Here is a 24,521-nt window from a genome sequence, read left to right on the forward strand (position 1 = left end):
CGCGCCGCCCCTGCTGCCCCTGCCCCTCCGCCTCCCGCCGCCGCCTGCCGTCCTCCACAGGAAAGAGAGAGCAGAGAGGAAAAAGAAAAGGAAAAAGAAAAGGAAAGAGAGAGCAGAGAGGAAAAAGAAAAGGAAATTTATTTGGGAATAATTGTATAAATCATTAAATTTGAGCGGCGGCGGAGGAAAAAGAAAAGGAAAAACAAAAACTTCTATGCAAATTAGTGCTCAATAAAAAACTGAAAAGGAAAAAGAAAAGGAAAGAGAGAGCAGAGAGGAAAAAGAAAAGGAAAAAGAAAAGGAAATTTATTTGGGAATAATTGTATAAATTTGACCAAAAAACATCAATTTTATTTTTTAATAGCTCTTAATCATTCAACCGTCGCTCCTCCTCCTCTATGTCCCCTTAATCTTATATTTTAATTCCTTTATACTTAATTAATTTTTACTACATGCAGGAGTGACATATGGCGGACGATAGAGCCGAGCCGCTTAGGGATCCGGAGACTGAACGTTATTTAATGGGCATCATAAACAATGAGATTCCTTATGTGCCGGGCTCAGAATATGAGCAAGAAGAGGATGTAGTCTCTTCTTTTCTGAACCTTGACGGTGGAACAGACATTGTCGATGATCAAGAAGGTGAAGGAACGGACATTGTCGACGGAGGTCAACCGTCAACAAACGACGATCTCGAATTGCAAGTAGCAACCACCTCCGGCGAGGTATATATATACATTGAGCCTCTCGTGATACAAACTTACTGAAATGTGAATACATATGTATTAACGCGCGCGACTCTCTTTCTTTTTCTAGCCCTCGGCCGGATCGAGTACGACAAAGCGTGGCAAATCCAAGGCGATGAAAACAGGAGAAACATATGCCATTGATTTTGTCAGTGAAACCGGCAAGCCCCTACAGCACACCTCAAAGTTTATCAACCAATGCGGAGTCGTTGTTAGAGACAACGTCCCGATCACCGTCCAGGAATGGAAGGAGCCAAAGAAGGCACGTCTTGGTTTCAGTTTTGTCGACAAGAGAACGAAAAAGGATTGCTGGAGAAAGCTTATGGAACATTTCATTCTACCTCCGGAATACAACAAAGTTGATGAATTCGGTAATGAGGTTCCGGGTGGACGTGAGAGGAGGAGGCTAGTTAAAGAGTTCGCTCTTCAGAAGATGGGCGAAGCATTCCGGAACTTCAAGAAAAATTTAACCCGTGACTATGTCAACAAGGGCAAGACTCCGGATTTTAATGGACAACATGAGAAACTGAAAGATGATTGGCCAGAATTTGTGAGGCAAAAGAAATCGGAGCATTTCAAGGAAATATCGAAAAAAATAAGGATAATGCGAGTAAGAAAAAGTTCCATCATATTATGGGGCTAGGAGGATACCGCCTTTCGGAGCCTAAGTGGCAGAAGATGGAGGAGGACCTGAGGGTGCGAGGAATCCCTCTAGGTACAGAGGGATGGGACCCAAGGGCCAAAAGCTGGTGGTACGGGCATGGGGGATCGCTAGACCCGGAGACAGGGGTGTGTGTTCACCGGAAGAAAAAGTTTGCAACCACCCAAGCCCTTATTGACGCAATGACCCAAGCTCAAGAGGGCTTGATCAAATTCAACAGAGAGAAAGACGCACTGACAACAGCCCTCGGGAATGATGAACACGGAGGACGTGTACGAGGCAAAGGCAGAATTCTGTGAAAAGTAGGGTTTTCCCAGGACAATGACCCGTACTGTTACAGAAGCCGTAAGAGAAAGACGGACCCGGATGCAGATCTTTTGGCGAAGTTTGCATCGGAACTCCATGAGTTGAAGCAGACCGTGCATGAACTAGTAAAAGAAAAATCGGCTGCAGGGCCGCATGAAGATCATGAAGCGGATCACGGAAGCCAGCAGCAGAGAAACAGCGTGGCTTCCACGGATGCCCCGCCTGGTGCTAATGCACCGATGATCGAGATTCGTGCACCGGAGCCTCACTACCCCGTGGATGATGTAAAGGAGATGAAAGAATGTGATCTGCATTATCCCGTGGGGAACGTTTCCAGGAAGGTAGCTACCGGCAGTGCTTTACCCTGTACACCTGGAGCACTCCACCACAACAACCCCATTGCATATGGCTATGCTCGTGTCACAGTGGAAGACATAGTCCAAGAGTTTGAGGACCTGGAGATTGACAAAGCTACACCCGAAGGGGAGAGAAGACTTGGAGATGTCAAGCGCCAGATCATTCTATGGAAAAAGAAGTACATAGTGTTTCCAGGCGAGGCGCCAAAGCTAACAAGTCCACCCCCCTCCGATGGTGGTGGTGGTGGTGGTGGTGGCGGTGGTGGTGGTCGTGGTGGTTCACCTACACCTCCTTCACGCCATTCGACGCCGTCCCCCGATCCACAACCTCCGGCGGGTAAGCAGCCGCCGCCCCCCAATCCTCCTCCGGCGGGTACGACGCCCCCCAATCCTCCTTCGGCGGGTACGACGCCCCCCAATCCACCTCCGGCGAAGAAGCAGAAGCAGGCGGACAGCAAGGAAACCCGCTCCTGGACTATTAACCCGGACCCTTATGTACCTAAGACCACAAGGGTACCGGAGCCATCACTGAAGCCTCTCCTCCCAAGGCCTTGGGAACTTAGTGAAGCTGAACAAATTGGCCGCGTCTTCTCATTATGAGAAATGGAAGGCGGATACGAAGGCGATAAAAGAGCCTGAGCCCAAGCAAGTATTCACTGAGAAGCAAAAGAAGTGGGCTAAGGATTTTTTGACGACACCGTCCCAAGCCGAGCTGAATATGCCTGACGACTATGGACATGAACTTCGTAGGCAAGCAAAAATATTGAAGGAGGAGAAAGAAGAAAGTAAAAAAAGCGGGAAACAAGTGTACCAGCTCGGGATGCAGAATAAACAATCGATCCCCCCGCTCATAGTGAAAGCCGGTCCGGAAGAGGATCCCGAGATCATAGCAGCTGCGGCAGCACTTGGATTGACTGTAGCGAGTGCCATGAAACAAGCGTCCGAGATGGGTTTGACTCTTCGTGCCTTCTTAGGCCTTGAGGATGCGCCAGTATGTGAGATAGCATTACAATATGTGCGGAATGGGCCTCTCGCCGAGCCTGCGCGGGAAAAGAGTCTACCACCACAAATGCGAAATCTGCTACGTTGGTACAAGCAATTCATAACATGGGCCGACAAAGAATATGTTTATGCGGATGTTACAGAGGAGCATCACACCAAACGGTACTCTGTACAAGTTCATATGAGTGAATTGTTCCAGCTGTTCAATCTGCGCGAGCTCGACAAATCTATGCTGAGTTGCTACGTTCTGTAAGTGATTTATTTCTACCTCATCTCGTTCTTCATTGCCTGCACTATATATATATATATAGGGTCGCGCTATTCGTCACCCTGGGTGAGGAATAGTCATTCTTCACCCCCTCTCTATTTTGACATCAATGCACCGTATTTTTACGTTTTGTAAATTTTGTCTTATTTCATACATAAAAAAAGAACGTAAGAAAATATGTACTCGCCGTAAAAAATATTTTATGTTACATAAAATTACAAATGTAAAAACATATTGTAAAACATATATAAAATGTGATTTTTCTGATCTTATAACTTTTTTAGACCAAATTTTACATATTGAATTAATGTGCATGTAACTATTTATATTCTAAACGTAATTTATTTAGGAAGTGATCGTAAGATTACCTCGGGTGAATAATAACTTATTCTGCATCCTGGGTGATGAATAGTAACACTATATATATCATGGACCCAATATCATGGATGTTTCTTATTTTGCATTCCCAAATCTTCAATCCGCATAATAGCGTACGCAACAATATAGTTAGGACTATATATAGTTATATATATAGTTGCGTACGCTATTATGCGGATTGAAGATTTGGGAATGCAAAATAAGAAACATCCATGATGTTGGGTTCATTGACCCACATATCGTTAATGGACATGTGTTACAAAATCACCCCGAAGATGTGGAGAAAGACTTGTACAAGTTTCTTAGAAAGCATCAACTCAAAAGTCATATTCTATTTCCTTACCATTTTGGGTGAGTGTTTCTCTCTTGTGCCCATTCTCTTTTGTTTACTCCATGCATGGTATGTCTAATCGATGAGTTATGCATGACTGTGCATGTAACGTGTCCGCAGGTTCCACTGGATTCTGCTAAATATTGAACTTCACACCTCCAGAGTTCTAATCATGGACTCTATGGATTCGGATCCAAAGCGTTGGGCCGACATGAGAAAAATGCTGCAAAAATAATTATTTTCAATCATTTGAGCTCTATATCGATCGGTCTCTTTCGTTCATTTCCTAATATCAAGTAACTAATAACTCCCTTGTTCATTTAATTTTCTTTGCCCTGTAGAGTTTGGAGACGGTTCTCAGAAAAAATTGTCGGTGAATTCAAACATGAGCTAGATTTTAGAAGGTTAGTTAATGTGGATAAGCAGCCACCGGGGACCAATCTATGTGGATACTATGTTTGTGAGAACATCCGGAGACACACCTCTGAGCGGAAGGCATCGGATAGCGTGCGGAAGGCGACGGATAACTTGCGGAGGAGGCTTAGTCCAGAAGCTCGCTTCCGACCAATTCAAGATGAATTAGCAGGATTTTTCATGAGGGAAGTCATCAATCCTAAAGTAGAACACTATACCGAGGACGAAGAAATTTATATGCATACCCGAGATTGAAACTTGTTCGAAGTTGTATATGGTCATCCATCCTAATTGTGTATGGAAACTTGTTCGAAGTTGTATATGGTCACCCGAGATTGAATATATATATTATATATTCCTCTTGAATTCTTCTTGTTTGAAATTTCATATGCATGTATATAGTAGCGTAGAATATGTGTACTGAAACTTCGTCAAAATTAAAATAAAACACAAAATAAAATATAAAAGAAATAAAACACTACAAATTAAAAAGAAACCAGGTTTAGGGGGGCTAAAACCCTAAACCTGCGGAGGAGGCCTTTAGTCCCGGTTAGCCACGAGAACCGGGACTAAAGGTCCTCCGCCCCGACGGACTCCTTGCGCCCACGTGGACGGGCCTTTAGTCGCGGTTCGTAAGAGGCGCGACTAAAGGGGGAGCCTTTAGTCGCGCATATTTAGTCCCGGTTGCACAGCCGGGATTAATGGCCTTTGCGAACCGGGACTAAAGGCATATTTTCTACTGGTGGCATGCAATTTATTCGTTTGTTGGGACGGGGTAGATTAGCTGTGACTTGTAACTCATGCAAGTTAGCAACAACTACTATCTCTGTCCTGGTTTATTGGTCTTTTTTGTATTTTGGATCAAATTTTAACTAAAGATTTAACTAATAAAATATTATTGTATGTCACAAAAAAATATCATTGAATTCGTATTTAACATAGTTTTCAATGATATTATTATTTTATGACATGCATTAACATTTTATTAGTTAAAATTATAAACAAAATTTGGCACAAAATATGATGGGACCAATAAACCAGTACAAAGGTAGCACATCAATTTTTTTAAAAAGAAATGAGGATAACCCCAGCCTCTGCATCCGGACGATGCATGCAGCATGCGGATTTTTTTTAAAAAAAAGGGGGTAGCACACCATTAGCAGGAAATAGATTGGTTGTCACTTGTACTAGCAACTGCACCATTGATATCACTGCTCCATCATAAAAAGTAAGCAAAAGAACTACTATTACGAAATCGTTGCAGTATTGATTAATAACTAGGCAGCATGACCATCGAGGAATAGACAAGCAAGTTCCTCTCAAGCAAAGCATACGGCCCGGTGGCTTGGGTGTGGACAAGACACGGGCTATGTAGACCGTTTCCATGTGTTTCCATGGGATCGCGAATAGTACTACTCAAAGACTGTTGTTGGGACTCAAGCGTCAAGAGTAAGGATCACTGTACTGTACATAAAGTAAGGTTGGCATAGACTGTGCTTTGCAGCAATGATGCTTGGAAGTAGAAGCATGGCAATTATGAGTGTCACTAGTAGATGCTAAGTACCCAAGCCGCCATCACGGTAGGGCCAGCACTCTGCCAAACTCTGTCCGTAGAAGTCCATATTCTCCCTGTCCAATATTTCCCAGCAATTAATTGGTTGACCTCAACATCTTTCTGTCTTTGTTTCTTTATCTTCATTCATGGTGTTACCAGAGATGTAAAAAAAAAATTGCGGGGAAACCAGAGATGTAATTAGCTAAGCTAGCACCCATGTCTCCGGACGCAATGCTTCTGGTCTGAAAATCTTCAACGTGCAGGATGATCATGATCTCGTCAACTTCGTATGTGCATTTAACCAAATCGCATACGCACAGGAGACAGCCCATCAAGCTCAGCACAGCTATATACGTACGTATTAGTTTGCTGCTCGTTCATTTAAATTATGCAATGCAAAACCCAAACAAACAGGGGAGAGGCCCCGCTTCATCAGACGCGGGCAGGAACACGCGCTTGGGATTATTCTAGGGCTACTAGCCGGCCAACTAACGCTGTAGTACAACAACAGTAGTAGTGCTATAACGGAGACTTGGATTCTGTTCCAAGCTAGCTACCGATCTCACGGGGAATGGACGAGCACGCAGCAGCCGGCCGGCCGGAGCGGGAAATGGTCGCACGTCGCATTCGGTCGGAGCTGAGACAAAAAGTACGCATACATACATCTATCCAGCCCGACCCAACTCGATCATACCACGCACCACACCACACCACACCGGTAGTCGCCAACCAAATCACCCATTGTCGACTCCAACTTGGGAGTAATGTATGTAATTCATAATCCGCTAGTCAATTTCTTTCTCCTACCACAAACCCTTTCCCTGATACTTACGCTTGGAAGCCTCGCGTACACACCCTGCAGCCAACTCCCGTTCCCCAGAATCTTCATTTTTTTTACATCATTGTCCACAATCTTCATGATCGTTAGGAACGTTCCAAAGAATTTATTGTTAGGTTGTGTAGTACTCCGGCGACGATTTTGTCCCAAAGTTGAGTGCGTTCACAAGAGAACGGTACGTCGCACGGCACGGCGAAAAACAAGTCGAAGCGGCCCTGACGGTGCAGCGCGTCAAGTACGAGTCAACGCGCCAACGACCTCACTTTCACGGGGGAGAGGAGCAGCTGGGTTCAAACCCAACCCGCCATTTCTTGGCTTCTTCTTCTCTTCTTGCCCGGCCAACCTAAACCCCCTCCACACTTTTTTATAACCTATGACCTCAAAGTTTACCAGGAAGCATTCGCTCCCGTCCCACCCTCCGTCCCAACCATCCTCCCCCTCGCCGCGCCATTAGCAGTAAGCCCATTGCCGATCGAGCAGGGAGATATCGTGTGTGCATAGCGATAGCGGCATGGGGAACCTGATATCGGCGGGCGCGGCGGCGGGCGCGAGCGGACGGAAGGTGGTGATGGCGGACGGGAGCGTGCGGGCGCTCAGCGAGCCCGTGTCCGTGGCGGAGCTCATGATGGACCACCCGCGCCACTTCGTCGTCGACGCGCGCCTGCTGCAGCAGCGGAAGGGCGCCGGCGGGGCCTGCAAGGTCGCGCCGCTGCCGGCCGACCACGTGCTGGGCGCGGGCGGCGTGTACGTCCTGCTGCCGGCCACCCGCGGCAAGGTGTCCGCCGAGGAGGCGCGGCGCGTGCTCACGGCGTCGCGGTCGCTGGCGCGCTCCCGGTCAATGCCGGGCGGGCTGAGGAGGAAGCTGTCGTCCAGGAAGAGCCGGGAAGCCGACGACGCCGATCGGTCGGCCAAGAACGAGGCGGCTGTGGCAGAAATGGAGAGGAGGGAGGAGACGGCGGCGACGGCGGACGGGTTCGACGAGCACCGGCCGGAGTTCTTGAGCCGGGAGCTGTCCTGCAGGGGGTGGAAGCCGAGCCTAAACACCATCGAAGAGCGTGTCATTCCCAAGAAGGTGTCCCATTGGCTCTTCTGAATTTCTTAGGCTTCTTTGACTTGTCGTCGGGATCTAGTCTCTCCTTCCTTGCTTCCTTTTCTTTTTCTTCGTTCAAATGCTTGTTCTGTCAACTGCATGTGTAACGAAAATGCTCATTTGCTATACTTCATTCAAATGCATGTGATGAGATAGTGCAAGTGAAATTAAGCCCCCGTGTAATTATAGGATTGATTAGTTGGATGGTTGAGCGCTGTGGATCGATATGGAAATTAATCGAATTGATCATGGTTCCTGAATTGTGATGCTCCGGGCTTATTTTTAGTTCGCTGATGACAACAAATAGCTACGGATTGAAACAGAAAAAAGCTACGCATACACTAAATCTCTACTACTTAAAAGAAATGTAAGGTTCTCATTTCACCTTTCTTCTCACCATTCCTTCGTCCAACCTTTCATGTACCCTTTTCGTTTCAAAATAAGTGACTCAAGTTTGTACTAACTGTGTATTAAAGCTAGTACAAAGTTGAGTCACTTAATTTGGGACGGAGGGAGTATATGATAATCAATCAGTTTAATTTACTTACCTTCTAAATCAATTCCACTTTAATTTACTTATCAAATTTCTAATTAAAATATAAGGTAATTCACGAGCAAAATTTGATAAACATTTATTTACACAATCGCATTATTATTGACAGGTAAATCACAAGCTAACGTACTAGAATATTTATATCCCATTACAACGCACGGGCATTGTTCTAGTTAGATAAAATGACACTAATAGGTGAGTCAACATGACATTCCTGGTGCCCTGCGAACGATCCACCGAGTAACAAAAGTAATTCTCCTGACCCACATGTGAGTGACATAGGCAATGAGGGGTAAAAATGTCCACAGAATGCTTTGGAGAAGGTCAAACCCCTTTGACTGGACAGAAACATCATGAAGGGTATTGCCATCAGCACACCAAACGGAAGAGGGGCAAAGTTGAACACATGATTTTTTTAGGGGTAAAGATGAGAGTGGGCGCAAATTAGGGAAAGAATGGAATTGTCCCTAAATATTTTCAGCATGCAAATTTCACCATAAATGTTGTTAGTGCGTTGTCTAAACAGAATGATGAGTTGCTAGCAAATCAAGATGCTGAAATTGCATGCGGCGTTGAATTGGGTGAGCTTGATAAAGGGAAAGGGGCAGGGAGACACACAAGATGGAGTTCTCACTTTAAGTTAATTAATAGCTTGAGGAAGGTGTTTGGTGCTATGATTGCATTTCTACGGAGTATAGCAAATGAGCATTCAGTCACACCGATATTCTCATGGAGATGAACTGGGCGCCTTGAACATGATTATCTCTTTTGATTTTGTATTCATTCTACATCTTATGGAGAAAATTATGGAGATCACAGATGTCCTGTGCCAAATGCTCCAAAGGAAGTCTTTGGACAATTTAAACGCGTTACATTGTGTTTGAAACACAAAGTTGCTACTTGGTGAACTGCTTCTAGAGAAGATTGAATCGTTTTTCCTAAAATATGATATTGATATTTCTAATTTTAATTCCGAGTATGTCTCTTTTTCCTATATTCAGATTGGAACGTTAATTATCACAAGTATTAATCTCCAATACAGGTTGCAATTTGTAGGTACGTTGATATGACTAAGTGTCGAAACAAGCACGACAACAACACAACACTGCACCACTATAAATCCAGCGTTGCTATAGATTAGCAATTGATTGAGCTAAATGAATGGTTAGGCGTTGAAGGTACTGAGCTTGTGAGAATTTTTTTGTAACCCTAGATTCTTGTCATGATACATTTGGTGTGTCAAATATAGGCACTCTAGCAGAAAAGTTTTATCCCCTCAATTTTCTCTCTAAGACGTGGCTCTGTTAAAGTCTCAACTTCTCCATTTCATATTGGAAGTTCACTCACATCCAGATCTAGAATGCTTACATTCACCTTCTAATCATATATATTCAAGAGAGTGTGATCCCCACTAATATATTTATCTCAACATGCAAGTATGCCACATTACCATACAATTATTGATGGAATAAGACCCACGCATGGAAATTATTTTTCATTCTATTATTCTACTTATATTCAATAAGTATTTTACATCCTCAGATTCACGTCCGAGGCTCATTCCACATAGTCAAATATAATAAGTTGTATGTATTTTTTATTTTGGTTCATGTCCGAGGCCCATTCCACACAATCAAATCTTATTGAAATACATTGCAACCGATTACCGCAACAATGCACGGGGTATCATCTAGTGTGACTATTGGTTTGTTCAAAACGGTGAAGTTAGGACTATTCAATGGTTGATAGGCTATTATGGCTGGTTATTATTATTCCTCCAGTCTCAACAACAACCAATGGGCGAGCCTTTTCAGATATAAAACTAGTGAAGACATGTCTTCAAAACAAACTGAGTGATGATTTTTTTCTATGACATTACATGATCGTCTACATTGGAAAGGAAATAGTTGCAAAAGTCACACCTCTCATCGCCAAGATGGCAGCTAGAGGGGAGGGACCAAATGTATCCAATTTTAGAAATAAATTAAAAAGACAATAGTCATACCTCGGTTTTCTGAAGAAAAAAACCACATTAAAGAGACCTGCGCTACTGACTTTTTTGGAGGAAAACACGCTTGCCTTTATCGCTCAATTGAAAGGTTTACATGAATAATAGAACTATCGAAGGGATGTAAAAGCCACAGGTGGCGACCCTCATCTAGGTGTAAAGCATGTTTAGCTAACTGATCTGCCTCCGTATTTGACCGTGACCTTCATAGACAAAGAAGCAAGACTAAAACTCCCTAGATGTCTCATTAATCTCCTTTACAGCTGGTGCTATGATCCCAAGGGTGCCCAGTGTTAATATCCGTCACTACCATACTGCAATCCGAGGCCACTCTTAGGTGTTGAATCATCAAGTCTTGCGCCAAAGCTAGTCCTTCTTGGCATGTCAGGGCTTCTAGTGTAGTTGGATTCGTCAGTCCATGAAAGACCATCACTGAGAAGCCTAGATAAGCCCCTTGTCGGTCATGTCACACATCACTGGTCGACCCAACTTGTGTGTTCTTTCATACCGCAACATCAACATTTGTCTTGCTGCAACCCTGTGGTGCTAGGATCCACACATGTACAAGCGCAGGTGCATGATGTCGGTGTTGGGGTGGGTGTACAGGTGATGCCAACTCCAGGTCCGTCAGGTACCTGCTAATGAACAAGTGAGTAGACATAGGACTTTGATGTTCTCCTTCATGGATTAGCTTACGGCGAGTTGACGAAATCGTCCATAGAGTTACCGCAAGAGTAAATGGTTTACCGATGGTGCCAATTTTGCCACTTTAATCCCACTTATCTTCGAAGACAGATCCTAAAAGCCCTCTGCTACCAATAAGAATAGGTAGGACAAGATTGGATCCCCTTGACGAATTCCCCTTGAAGGTTTAAATTGCTCGAGCTTTTTCCATTGAATAACACTGAGAATTTAATCGAGCTCACCATCCTCATAACTAAACTGATCCAAACTAGTGCAAAACCTAGCTTGGTCATTATAGCTTGGAGATAACTCCACTTCAATCGGTCATAAGCCTTCATCATATCAAGTTATAGGGCACATAACTAATTTTTTGCGCTTCATAAAATGAAGATGTTCATATGCGGAGATGATATTGTCAATGATGAGATGTCCCGCAACAAAGGGCGACTGTTCCTCAGAGATGATCTCAGGAAGAAAGACTTTCAATCTATTGGCCAAAAAATTTGACGCGATTTTGTAAGCGATTTTGTAAAAATAGACCAATCGAGCGAACCCGTGTCAAGTGGGTGAGACCAGTTACCTTGAGGATCAGAAGTAAAATAGTGTCATTTAGCCCTTCCACATCCTCTTCTAGCCAATGCCTTTGGAAGAAGTCAGCTGAGTAATCGTGACCATCCAAGCCCGAAGCTTTGGTTGGCGCCATTTGAAATAGCGCATCTTTAATTTCTTCCTTATTGTATTCGCATAAACTCACCCCTATGAAAGCGCATACACACCCTAGACATATCAACTTGAGATTTACGAAATCATTGTAGGTGCCTCGTTGTTGACGGGAACGTCTCCTCCCACTAAAAGCGCATCGCCGGAAATCCTGAAATAAATTCAGGAATAATGCGCGTACCAGGACTTACCTTGGGGATAACACCGTTCCTCTAACCATTCAACCACAGGTTGCTTCGCAGTTTCTGATAAAAGGTTGTGACCATACCTTCGATGTTTCCATCTCATCCGCATTCTTGAAAGTTTTTTTTAGAATTCTCGCATCAGCCTACGCTACTGACTGACGGGTCATATTTGCAAGTACGGCCCGTGGGCCGTGGCCACTGCGGGCGGAGAGTCTCTCTGGCCGCGTGTTGAGTGATTCTGTTTAGCCCATTCCATGAAGGTGGCGAAATCCAAATTAAAGTCTCTCGCCTACCACACTCGTCCGATGCTCAGCGTCCGCCCTTGATCGGACGGGCGTCGCGGCGTACAAGCCGTTCGCAGATCGTACCCACCTCAGCCACCTGGACACTTCTTCGAACTATAAATGGCACTGGGCGGCTCGTGCCGTCACTCCCACCTGCACTCTCGACCCACGCTTTCGACACACTCCCGATTCGTCGCCTTCGTCTTCCTAACAGAAGGAGAGAGAGCAGAGTAAGAGAGGATGGGGTCGGAGGGGCCGGGGCATGGGTTCGGATCCGGGGCGGCGGAGCGGGACATCGACGATCTCCCGCCGAACGACGCCAACTACACGGCGCTGACGCCGCTCTGGTTCCTGGAGCGGGCCGCCCTGGCCCAGCCGGACAGGGCGTCCGTCGTGCACGGCCCGGTCCGGTACACCTGGGCCGAGACCTACCGCCGGTGCCGCCGCCTCGCCTCTGCGCTGGCGCGCCGATCTGTCGGCCACGGCAGCACTGTAAATTTCTCTCCCCTGCTTTCCTAATTCCTAAAGAGTTGGTACATATTTTGTCCCTTAGGCAAAAAAGAAAGAAGAAGAAGCAAGCACGAGAGAGCTGATTGTGAGTCGGGGTAGATTCTGTGTTGTATGACCTCCATTCAGACTTAGCGTTTGATTTTTAGTATATTTTGGAGGATTCGACCCTATTTGGCACCCTGTGAAACTGAAACCTTGAGGATCAATGGATTCAGTTAGTAAATTGTGGGGCGCTTAAAGGGAAGAAGAACCATACCGAACTGGATTTCTTGTCATATTTATAGTCGGAGCCATGCTACTGTTTCTTTTTTCTATACTATATAATGGGAGATACGATCCACTTACTAATGTAAACTTTTATTCTATTTTTCCGGGGCACTCAGAAGTTCTAGAACTTTACCTTTCATTTCCAGTAGGATGGAAACATGGGATGCCTATAGTTCGAAAAAGAAACGAAATGAAAAGAACAAGCATAAGACAGCACTGGCACTGTTATCAGTTTGATGGAAACATGTGATCATGTCTCCACAAGGTGCTCCTAACATGTTGCCAAAAAAAGGGTGCTCGTAACCAAACACTAGTTCAGTACATCTGCTCATCAAAGAAAACACGGAAACGTCACTGTTTCTGGTCAAAAAGGATAAGCTTATCTCTTTTGTTTTGTTGGGCGTCTCTGTCCAAGATATTATTTGTAAGTCTGTTCAGACTATGAGGGTTATACTGACGTATCTTTCCTGCAAACGCCAAAGAAGCATGTGGAATGATGGTTTATTTTTTGTTTGCCAAGTCATAATTTGTACCCAATACCTGCGCCTATTTTTTAACTGTATTATGATTTTATATGGTTCATAGCTTCGCTGCATATTGCAGTGGCCTTTTTAGATTTTAGGATTAGACAGTACTTATTTGTTTTCCTGTTTGTTTGATTAGGTTGCTGTGATAGCTCCAAATGTTCCGGCAGTGTATGAAGCCCACTTCGGCGTTCCAATGTCTGGAGCTGTGGTGAACTGCGTAAACATCCGGTTAAATGCTGAGACGATCGCGTTCCTTCTTGACCATTCCGTGGCAGAAGTTGTGATGGTGGACCAAGAATTCTTCACCCTAGCCGAAGAATCTCTGAAGATAGTATCAGAGAAGAAGAAACAGAATTTTCGGCCTCCAACCCTAATTGTCATCGGCGATCCAACCTGTGAACCTAAGTCTCTACAATACGCTCTAGGACAAGGGGCCATCGAGTATGAGGAGTTCCTGAAAACCGGTGACCCAGAATTCAATTGGAAGCCTCCGAAGGATGAATGGCAGAGCATTGCCTTAGGTTACACTTCTGGGACTACTTCAAGCCCAAAAGGTGTCGTGTTGCACCACCGTGGCGCCTACCTCATGGCGCTCAGTGTTGCTATGGTGTGGGGAATGCCTGAAGGGGCTGTTTACCTGTGGACTTTGCCTATGTTCCATTGCAATGGTTGGTGTTACACCTGGGCGCTGGCTGCCTTCTGCGGAACCAGCATATGTCTTCGCCAGGTACGTTAAAGATCTGTCCTATCACTGGCAGCTGCTTAAATTAGCTTTGTAATGTCTGCAAATTGAGCTAATTTTGATGATGAAGACAAATGCTATGTTAATGCTGGTTGAGCTAATAATAGAGGTTATGCTATTGGAATCGAAATTCCTTTTCTGAGCCTGGGCTCATCTGCACCCGTGTTGAATAAAAATATCAAAACAAATACTAAAAAAATTCAAAAAATTCCAATTTTTTTTCCATGGTAGAAAATTTGATGCGTGAGGCCCACTCCAATTTTCAAATCATTTGGACAAATGAGCAACTCTCGGCAAAAAAGACAAATTCAGGGTCTGTAAAATAGTTTACTGTTCATATACTGTTTTGACCCGATTTGTTTTTTTTTCTGAGAGCTACTCAGATGTCCAAATGAGCTTTCCCATGGTAGAAAATTTGATGCGTGCGGCCCGCTCCAATTTTCAAATCATTTGGACAAATGAGCAACTCTCGGCAAAAAAGACAAATTCAGGGTCTGTAAAATAGTTTACTGTTTATATACTGTTTTGACCCGATTTGTTTTTTTTCTGAGAGCTACTCAGATGTCCAAATGAGCTAGAATTTCTCACGCAATAAATTTTCTACCATGGGAAAAATATTTGGAATTTTTTGAATTTTTTAAGTATTTTTTATGAATTTTTTTGTGGCCGGGTGCAGATGAGCCTAGGCACCGAATCGCTGCACTCGGAATCAGTACTTACTCACTGTTGCCAAGTTGCACAGATACAAAATTGCATCCAACACACCCAAAAAATCCACCTGCTGGGTGGAGTATGTAGCAAGAATGGAGTATATCATCTCTCATCCGTTGATATTTCAGACTGTTCTAGGATGCATTTCTGGTAGCAAATGTGTTATGCAACTATGCAAACTTTAGTTTAGCCTTCTAATACTAACTAACATGAATATCATTTCCAAGAGTAAAAAAGAAACAAGATAAAACAACTGTGCAATACATTCATTCATCTGATGCTATGTGTCAAATTTGATTCTCAAGACCCATTCATTGTGCTTGTGCAGGTGAGCACAAAGGCTATATACACTGGTATTGCAAAACAAGGAGTGACACATTTCTGCGCTGCGCCGGTCGTCATGAACAATCTCATAAACGCTCCTGCAAGCGAGACCTTCCTGCCACTCCCCCGTGTGGTCAATGTCATGGTGGCCGGAGCCGCCCCGACACCATCGCTTCTTGCGGCGCTCTCTATCCGCGGTTTCCGTGTCACCCACACTTACGGCCTGTCTGAGACCTATGGCCCGTCGACGGTGTGCGCGTGGAAGCCCGAGTGGGACGACCTGCCGCTGGAGGAGCGCTCCCGTCTGCACTGCCGGCAGGGCATCAGGTACACCGCACTGGAAGGCCTGGACGTGGTTGATCCCAAGACAATGGTCCCCGTCCCGGCCGATGGCAAGTCCTACGGGGAGATCGTGATGAGGGGCAACGCCGTGATGAAGGGCTACCTGAAGAACCCCAAGGCGAACGCCGAGGCGTTCGCGCACGGCTGGTACCACTCCGGCGACCTCGGCGTGAAGCACCCCGACGGTTACGTCGAAGTCAAGGACCGGATGAAGGACATCATCATCTCCGGCGGGGAGAACATCAGCACCCTGGAGGTGGAGAAGGTGGTGTACATGCACCCGGCGGTCCTGGAGGCCTCGGTGGTCGCCAGGGCCGACGAGCGGTGGGGGGAGTCGCCCTGTGCCTTCGTTACCCTCAAGGAAGGGGCCGGTGGCTCCGACGAGGCGGCGCTGGCGAACGACATCATGAGGTTCTGCCGGGAAAGGATGCCGGCCTACTGGGTCCCCAAGTCGGTCGTCTTCGGGCCGTTGCCCAAGACGGCGACGGGGAAGATCAAGAAGCACGAGCTGAGGGCCAAGGCCAAGGAGCTTGGCCCTGTGAAGAAGAGCAGGATGTGAGCTCCAATGCTGAGATACACATACGTGTAGTGGACTGTGGACGATAGCGCCATCGTGAATAAAGGTTATGCTCTGGGTAAATTCCCAAGTGAAGGCTTGTCTTTATAAGAAATTCAAGCACTCGTTTTCTTTCAAGAAAATACGTACAAGAGGGAGATAGAACACGAACTCTGCTTCTGTGTTCCGCTGTGTTTTGTTGTTCAGATAAAGCCCTCATGGCTTACGCTGTGTAGCCTCTTCTAGTCTTGTGTGATAGTGCATAACCAAATGGAGGCGGTTGTTGTGGTCGCTTGAGCGTGCAGATCACCTTTTTGCCCTGACTTCGTCCCACCAAGCGCATCATTTTCTTAGAAACCGTATCGATTTGAATCATCGTGTGTTATGACTATCAATATTTTCTTAGCATCGTGGCTTGACAGAGTGGAAGCCTAAGTTTTTTTTTTTGACAATCGACACTGCTACTGACTGCAAAAAGGTTGCTGCAGAAGCTTCGATTTGTTTGGACGCGAATCGTTCGCCGCGGGCATCGTTGGAAACGACCGGGAAAACCTCCGGTCCGGCATCGTTGCCCTCAGTTTTTCTCGTCCTTGGTACCGAGGCAAGGATCGTGTGACCGGGAAAACCAATGGCCAGGTCCCGGCAACGACAGACGCGAGCTTCATTTCGTGCACGTCCAATCCAAGACCTTTCCCGCTACTGTACAAGCGCGGCGCATGGAGACTGCCCCGCTACGGTACAGAGCGGCGAATGCGCCAGTCGACGTCGCAGGATCTCCCCGCTCGCAACGGGACCATACATTACACCGGAACCGGACGGACGGGCGTCGCCGATAAACTAACAACGGAACGCCACCCACCCACCCCGGCCGGCTGCCGCGCCACGAGCCGTGGCGGCGGATCCCCACCACCCGCTCCTCACCCCCCTCTCCACGATCGCCCCACCGGCATCGGCATGGCATATATAACGCAAGCCAAGCCGGGCGCAGCGCCCCCATTTGATCGGCGATACCGTGCCAAGTCAAAGTCACACGAGCGACCCACTCAGGGGAGAGAGAGAGGCGGGGGCAGCCGGCCGCGGCGTTGGGGAGAAATGGCGGCGGAGAGGGACGTCGACGACCTGCCGCGGAACGCGGCCAACTACACGGCGCTCACGCCGCTCTGGTTCCTCGAGCGCGCCGCGCTGGCGCACCCGGCCCGCGCGTCCCTCGTGCACGGCGCCCTGCGCTACACCTGGGCCGACACCTACCGCCGCTGCCGCCGCCTCGCCTCCGCCCTCGCCCGCCGCTCCGTCGCCCACGGGAGCACGGTACGGGATGCCATCTCCCTTCTCCTCCATTTCTCCCCTCTCCCCCCTTCCTCTAGGTGTGCCTCTGGTCCGGTGTGTTCTGAGGGAACTGTGCCATAGGCCGTACCTCCCTAGACTTGCACGCTCGTGTCCTATCAACTTCACACATCAGGTCCTACGAACTTGTATACGTGTGTCAGTAGAGACGCGAAGTTATTTTGATTGTCAAACAATGATCCTGTGACACTTTAACCCTACAGAATCCAAAGTTTGACCATGTGGTTGCTTAGTAAGATCGATCAAATATTGCAATTTTTTCACCAAATATTCGAATTACATATAACAGTTCCCCGTTGATTTCACTCGTAAGCACATGATAAAATTCAGTTGGTATTTAGCTCAAGTGTCGTACCATATCTGCTTACAAATAATAGACTGAAATGTGTAGATTCAAGTTCGCACAAGTGTAAGGACCTGGCTATACCGCACTCTATTCGAAAAAACAAAACATAGAAACTTTCCATTTGGTCATTCAACTTGCCCTGAGAGGTAAAACGTTATTTTCTGACTGTGTCAGTAGAGACCCGAAACAGTTTTGATTATCAACCAGTGACCCTATGACACTTTAATCCTATTGAACCCAATGTTTGACCATGTAGTTGCTTAATCAGATTGACCAGATCTTGTAAAACTTTCAGCAAATGTTTGAATTCCATATAACAGTTCCTCGTTGATTTCAATTTTGAGCGCATGGTAAATTTCAATTGGGATTTAGCTCAGGTGTCATACCATCTCTACTTACAAATAATCGACTGAAATGTTTAGATTCAAGTTCACACAAGTGTAAGGACCTGGCTATACGCATTCTATCCGGACAAAAAACATAGAAACTTTCCATTCAATCATTCAAAGTTCAAACTTGTCTTGAGCGGTAAAATGTTATTTACGGAGAGTCAGGAATAGATAGCATCTCGTTATTCACTTACGCTACCTTCAAAATTTTATTCCAAAAAACATAACATAGAAACTTTCCATTTGATCATTCAAACTTGCCTTGAGCGGTAAAACGTTATTTTCGGAGAGTCAGAAATATATATATTCTCGTTATTCCCTTATGCTACCTTCAAAAGGTTATATACGTAGCTATTTGTGGTCATAAATGAGCTTTCAGCTCCTGGATTTCTTGTAACAGATATGAGGTCCCATCATTTGATAGACTATTAATAGATGGGTGGGTGAATGTTGCGCTTCTTCAGCCCTCAACTTCTCGTATGATAGGAAGGCATGTTAAAAGCTTCTCCTTTCAACACACATGTCTTGTGCATTTCAATTAAACAAACACATGCTGAGATTTGATGGTTCACATGAATACAGAAATGGAGTGGCATACTTCTCAAAATGAAGTTGTAAAGGATATTGTTTCACGTATTGCTGTATCCACATGCTGTTATCGTTTCTATTGAATGAATGGCATACAGCAGCCAGTTCATCCAAAAGTCCGAACTGATGGAGAAGGGTGGACAATGTATTTCAACATTTCCATGTTTCTGTACAACCAGTTTGTTTCAAGTTTGCACCATCCCAGGCTTGGGCTAGTGAGCAGAGAGGTTGGTTACAAATTTCAAACAGAGGCCAATATTTAACTTTAAGGGAACAATCCCCCAGCCATGTGCCATGCCAGAAGCTAACACTTTTCCCATTCCCCACATTCCATTTGTAAAATGTGTTAGAGGCACTTAAAGCCCAGGTAATGCCTTTCCAGAATGGAGATCCAACCCCATTTCTAGGCCAATACATTAGGGTTTTCTGTGTTGTACTAATGATCAATCAGAATTCTCCAATTCCTCCCCTCACTGTCAAAATATCTTTTCCGGCAAGAGGCTAGAAGAGCCATATTAAAATCTCTAATATTTGGAACACCCAGTTCACCAAAATCATTCCTTCTGGACACCAATTCCCAGTTGGCAAGGTGATATCTATGATTATCACCTATATTCCCCCCCAAAGAAGTGGGCCATCTGGTAGTTGATTACATTTATCGCCCATTTTGGAAATTTAATAATTGCCATTAGGTATGCAGGGATGCTCACAATGCAGGCACATAGTAAAATTAATTTGCCCCTGTAGGACAGAGTCCTACCATCCAGCCAGAGATGTTTCTAATTATCCTATCAATAATAGGTTGTAGATCTTCTCTACGCAATTTATCATAGTGCAGTGGAACACCCAAGTATTTGATGGGAAAAGACCCCAATTAGCAACAGAAATTTTGAGCAAAAGATTTACAACCTATTACTCCCATCACTCTATTCATCTTGTCGACACCAAAACTTGTGTTTTCAAAGTTCAAACATTCAATAGATTTGCATTATACAGAAGATTAACTGCAGAAATCACCTTGAAGACAGTAATTTCTCTTCAAGTGCTACTATAGTAGTTTGATTGACTATTTCGTGCTAGCTAATACTACAGCATGCATAGAGTATATTCTGTTATGTTTATATTGATTATCTTCTCTTATATCTGTTAGGTGGCTGTAATAGCTCCAAATATCCCAGCAATTTATGAAGCTCATTTTGGAGTCCCCATGGCTGGAGCAGTGGTCAACTGTGTCAACATTCGATTAAATGCTCCCACTGTTGCATTTCTGTTGGAGCACTCGTCAGCTGAAGTTGTGATGGTTGACCAAGAATTTTTCTCCCTGGCAGAGGATTCTTTGAGGATTATAGCAGATCAAAAGAAAGGTTCTTTCAAAAAGCCACTTGTAATAGTTATTGGTGATCATACCTGTGATCCTTCAGCCCTCCAAGATGCTTTGAGAACAGGGGCAATCGAATATGAGAAGTTCTTGGAAACTGGCGACCCTGAATTTGCATGGAAACCACCGCAGGATGAATGGAAGAGCATTGCCTTAGGTTATACTTCTGGAACGACATCTAGCCCAAAGGGTGTGGTTTTGCATCACAGGGGTGCTTACCTAATGTCACTCAGTGGTGCTCTTGTATGGAAAATGAACGATGGCGCGGTTTACCTGTGGACTTTGCCGATGTTCCACTGCAATGGCTGGTGCTATACATGGACGCTTGCTGCTATCTGTGGAACAAGCATATGTCTTCGTCAGGTATGCCTCACTATCTTGTAATCATGCTTCATTAGAGACCTTCTTACTGTGAAATGTCTTTAACATAAACCCTGGCACAGAACTTAAGTACTAAAATTTATTTTAGAATGTACACATATGAGCTACTCCCTCTGTAAAGAAATATAAGAGCGTTTAGATCACTACTTTAATGATCTAAACGCTCTTATATTTCTTTACGGAGGGAGTACTCACGAAACCTAATGCTTCCGGGAATATTTGTTTCTATATGAATGGAAGTTATTTATGTATAGGACAGTAAGTGTGAGACCACGATGATCTGGTTGAGAAGTATATTTCATAGGTTGATGCAATAAATGTAAAATACCATGATGAATTCTAACAATAAATGATGCTACTCTACTGAAAGTAATCATCCATCGAGTCATTGAGTATGAATACTCACAGACAAATTATAACTAGCTTGATTCACTGTATCAGCCTTACTTTGAACACTAAACCTGCAGTAGCTCGCAGTTGAATCATAAAAAATATTACACCAAGATATGCAAAATACTAGAACGATCCTGGGTTCTGGTGTACCCATTCTCCAAAACTTAGCAAAAGAAAAACGTAATTCTATGTTTTCGGAAAATTCTGGAAAAAAATCAGGCACATAGGTATCGAGTTAAAACTTACCCATGTAAAATTTCTCCAAATAATATGACGATTCACTACCGGTATGAAAATGATAAAATGAGAATGCTACAGTTTAAGTTTCGGAACATAAAGTGTAGCACTATCATTTTCTCTTTTTTTATCTAGGTTACAGATGGCCATATTATTTGACACAAATTTACTACATGGGTAAGTTTCTAACAAATACCTATCTGCATGGTTTTTTCGGAATTTTTCAAAACATAGAAATACATTTTCTGCCAAGTTTTATGAAGTGGGTTCCGTACCCAGGTCCCAAAAATCCTCTCCCACCAAGATACATGAAAGAAGATAAAAAGGATGGCCTCGCAAGAAACCAAGTACAAGTAGTAGAATTATCAATGCAATACCTGTCTGCAATTTAAGATGATTACTTTCCTGATATCTTGATTTTTTTAATCGGAGGAGAATTGTAGATCATCTTTCTTTTTCACTGGAAGCTTCTGATGGAGATTCATGTAAACAAATGCTCATTTGTAAATTGCCTCCCAGATAAAATGAACCGTGAAGACGGCCTTGATGCCTTTGTATGTGATGCAGTTGCCACATAAATGAATGAATAAGATAACACACTATATTACATAGGTTGAAAACTTTGGAATTTGGACCCTTGCTGTTTATGTCATGTGATTATGCACCCAGTTCGTTGCCAACTTGATGTTCAACGATTGGCTTTACTGCACACTTTTTTTTAACAAGACTGCACGCTTAGCTTATGATTTGTTATCCACATGCTAGTAACAAGAACTTGCTTTGTCATGAACTGCTTGAAACAAGTTGGGCATACTTGATTGTTGTTTTGATACAAGGATGTCGATGCCTAGAATGTGTAAGCTTGGACATTAAGGGATATAGCTTGGCTGAACTTTTTTTTGCCGCTCAGTAGGATACACTGAGCCACAATGTTCATACGAAATATTCAAAATGAGAAACAGACGGGAAAGCAAAACAAGTTTGACAACAGCCCCGTGGCTGAAACAAAGAATCACTTACATGAGTTCACTTTGAACCACTTGTATTGATTTTGAACTTTGAGGGTAAATGTTATTGGCAACTCACTGGATTATTCATTCTTGTGTTCAGTATAGTGAGCAATTTAACTATCTCGTCTCACAAGCATATATGGTTCTCTTGTGTTGACCCATATTTATTTACAGGTCACAGCGAAGGCTATCTTCTCAGCGATAGCCAACCAAGGAGTGACTCACTTCTGTGGGGCGCCAGTTGTGCTCAACACCCTCATCAACGCCCCTCCAGCTGACACCATTCTCCCGCTGCCTCGCGTTGTGGATGTCATGACTGCTGGCGCTGCTCCACCGCCCTCAGTCCTTGCGGCAATGTCGAAGCTCGGCTTCCATGTCTCTCATACGTATGGCCTCTCGGAGACATATGGGCCATCCACGGTGTGTGCATGGAAGCCAGAGTGGGACATCCTGCCAGATGACGAGCGTGCCCGCCTCCAAGCTCGCCAGGGCATTCGCTATGTAGGCCTGGAGGGGCTCGACGTGGTCGACCCCAAGTCCATGGCGCCAGTCCCAGCGGACGGCTCCACCCTCGGAGAGATTGTCATGCGAGGCAACGCCGTCATGAAGGGTTACCTGAAGAACCCCAAGGCCAACGCCGAGGCATTCGAAAATGGGTGGTTCCATTCCGGCGATCTGGGCGTTCGACACCCCGACGGCTACATCGAGGTGAAGGACCGAGCCAAGGACATCATCATTTCCGGCGGGGAGAACATCAGCAGCCTGGAGGTGGAGAAGGCGGTGTACCTGCACCCGGCTGTGCTGGAGGCGTCCGTTGTGGCGCGGGCCGACGAGCAGTGGGGGGAGTCGCCATGCGCCTTTGTCACGCTCAAGGACGGCGTGGACGGCTCCGACGAAGCAGCAATGGCTGCTAACGTGATCAAGTTCTGCCGCGAGCGCCTGCCCGGCTACTGGGTCCCCAAGTCCGTGGTGTTCGGGCCGCTGCCCAAGACGGCGACGGGTAAGATCAAGAAGCATGAGCTGAGAGCTAAGGCCAAGGAGCTGGGCCCGGTCCGGAAGAGCAGGATGTGAGCTAGGCTAGAACTCCTTGTGCCCTCGTCCACTCCAGAGCTGTCGTTTGGCGTCGGTGTACTGTATTCTTAGGACACCACACTGTATTTTGTTATATCACCTGGCTTCTGTACGAACTAAGGTGCTTGCTGAATTGTTTCTTACTGGCTGCTTATCGTGTATATGCCGTATGTACTTATTAGAGTGTTGTAAGTCTTCTGGAAGGCAGAGACGCACTGATTTTTCATGGTGTTGGTGAAAACTGAAAATTAGGCCGGGCAACTACTGACAGCTCTTTCTTGTGGAGGGGTTTAGAATAGGCGATTCCTTCAGTTTAGTTGCATATATCTTGCTGATCGAGTTTGTCAGGAATTAAAAGGCTGGAAAGAGATAATGCCATCTCTAGAAGGAAGGAAGATAAGGAGGGAGACACCAATACGGCATTTCTCAAGATCCACACCGCCCATAGACGCCAAAAGAGCCACATGACGGGGCTGCATCAGGACGGCCACTTTGTCAGCGATCTTCCTGGCATGGCTCGGGCTGCGTTCGACCACTTCACTGCCACCATTGGATCCCAGTCCACGCGTGATCACGCGCTCAACCTGTGCCTGTTCGATCAACGCCGCTTCGACCTGCTACCGCTTGATGAGCCTTTTTCCGAGGACGAGATATGGAATGCAATCAAGGCCCATGCCGCTTGGCAAGGCGCCGGGACCGGACGGCTTCACGGCGGAATTCCTACGCTTGTGTTGGGCCATCGTCAAAGATGACATATGTGCCGCTTTCGACAAACTCTACACTATGAACGGCATGGGATTTCGCAAACTCAATGAGGCGCTACTCATCCTACTGCCCAAGAGACAAGATGCATCGACCCTCGCGCATTACCGGCCGATCAGCCTTATACACCTCATTGCCAAGCTCTTCGCCAAAGTCCTCTCCCTCCGGCTAGCGCCGCGTCTCCGGGAGATGGTGTCCACGAACCAAAGTGCGTTCATCGCCGGAAGGAGTGCGCATGATAACTTTCTTCTCGTCCAACAAACG

At 45.5% G+C, this 24,521-nt stretch overlaps 3 protein-coding genes across 3 annotated transcripts; all 3 read left to right on the forward strand.

Annotated features, from left to right (window-relative positions):
- Positions 1–7,194: 7,194 nt before the first annotated feature.
- Positions 7,195–8,205, forward strand: LOC123097692 (uncharacterized). The gene has a single exon (XM_044519505.1). It carries the CDS (start codon positions 7,367–7,369, stop codon positions 7,946–7,948), a length of 582 nt encoding a protein of 193 aa, XP_044375440.1. The 5' UTR covers positions 7,195–7,366; the 3' UTR covers positions 7,949–8,205.
- A 4,312-nt stretch (positions 8,206–12,517) lies between these two features.
- LOC123097694 (acetate--CoA ligase CCL3) lies at positions 12,518–16,649 on the forward strand. Its single transcript, XM_044519507.1, has 3 exons — positions 12,518–12,871; positions 13,820–14,410; positions 15,465–16,649. The coding sequence occupies exons 1-3, from the start codon at positions 12,620–12,622 to the stop codon at positions 16,359–16,361; spliced, it is 1,740 nt and encodes a 579-aa protein (XP_044375442.1). The 5' UTR covers positions 12,518–12,619; the 3' UTR covers positions 16,362–16,649.
- Positions 16,650–17,195: 546 nt separating this feature from the next.
- LOC123097693 (acetate--CoA ligase CCL3) lies at positions 17,196–23,721 on the forward strand. The gene is made up of 3 exons (XM_044519506.1): positions 17,196–17,666; positions 20,176–20,766; positions 22,599–23,721. The coding sequence occupies exons 1-3, from the start codon at positions 17,313–17,315 to the stop codon at positions 23,493–23,495; spliced, it is 1,842 nt and encodes a 613-aa protein (XP_044375441.1). The 5' UTR covers positions 17,196–17,312; the 3' UTR covers positions 23,496–23,721.
- The last annotated feature ends 800 nt before the right edge of the window (positions 23,722–24,521 follow it).

This window comes from Triticum aestivum, chromosome 4D (assembly GCF_018294505.1).
Source record: "Triticum aestivum cultivar Chinese Spring chromosome 4D, IWGSC CS RefSeq v2.1, whole genome shotgun sequence".
NCBI classification, from domain to species: Eukaryota; Viridiplantae; Streptophyta; class Magnoliopsida; order Poales; family Poaceae; genus Triticum; species Triticum aestivum.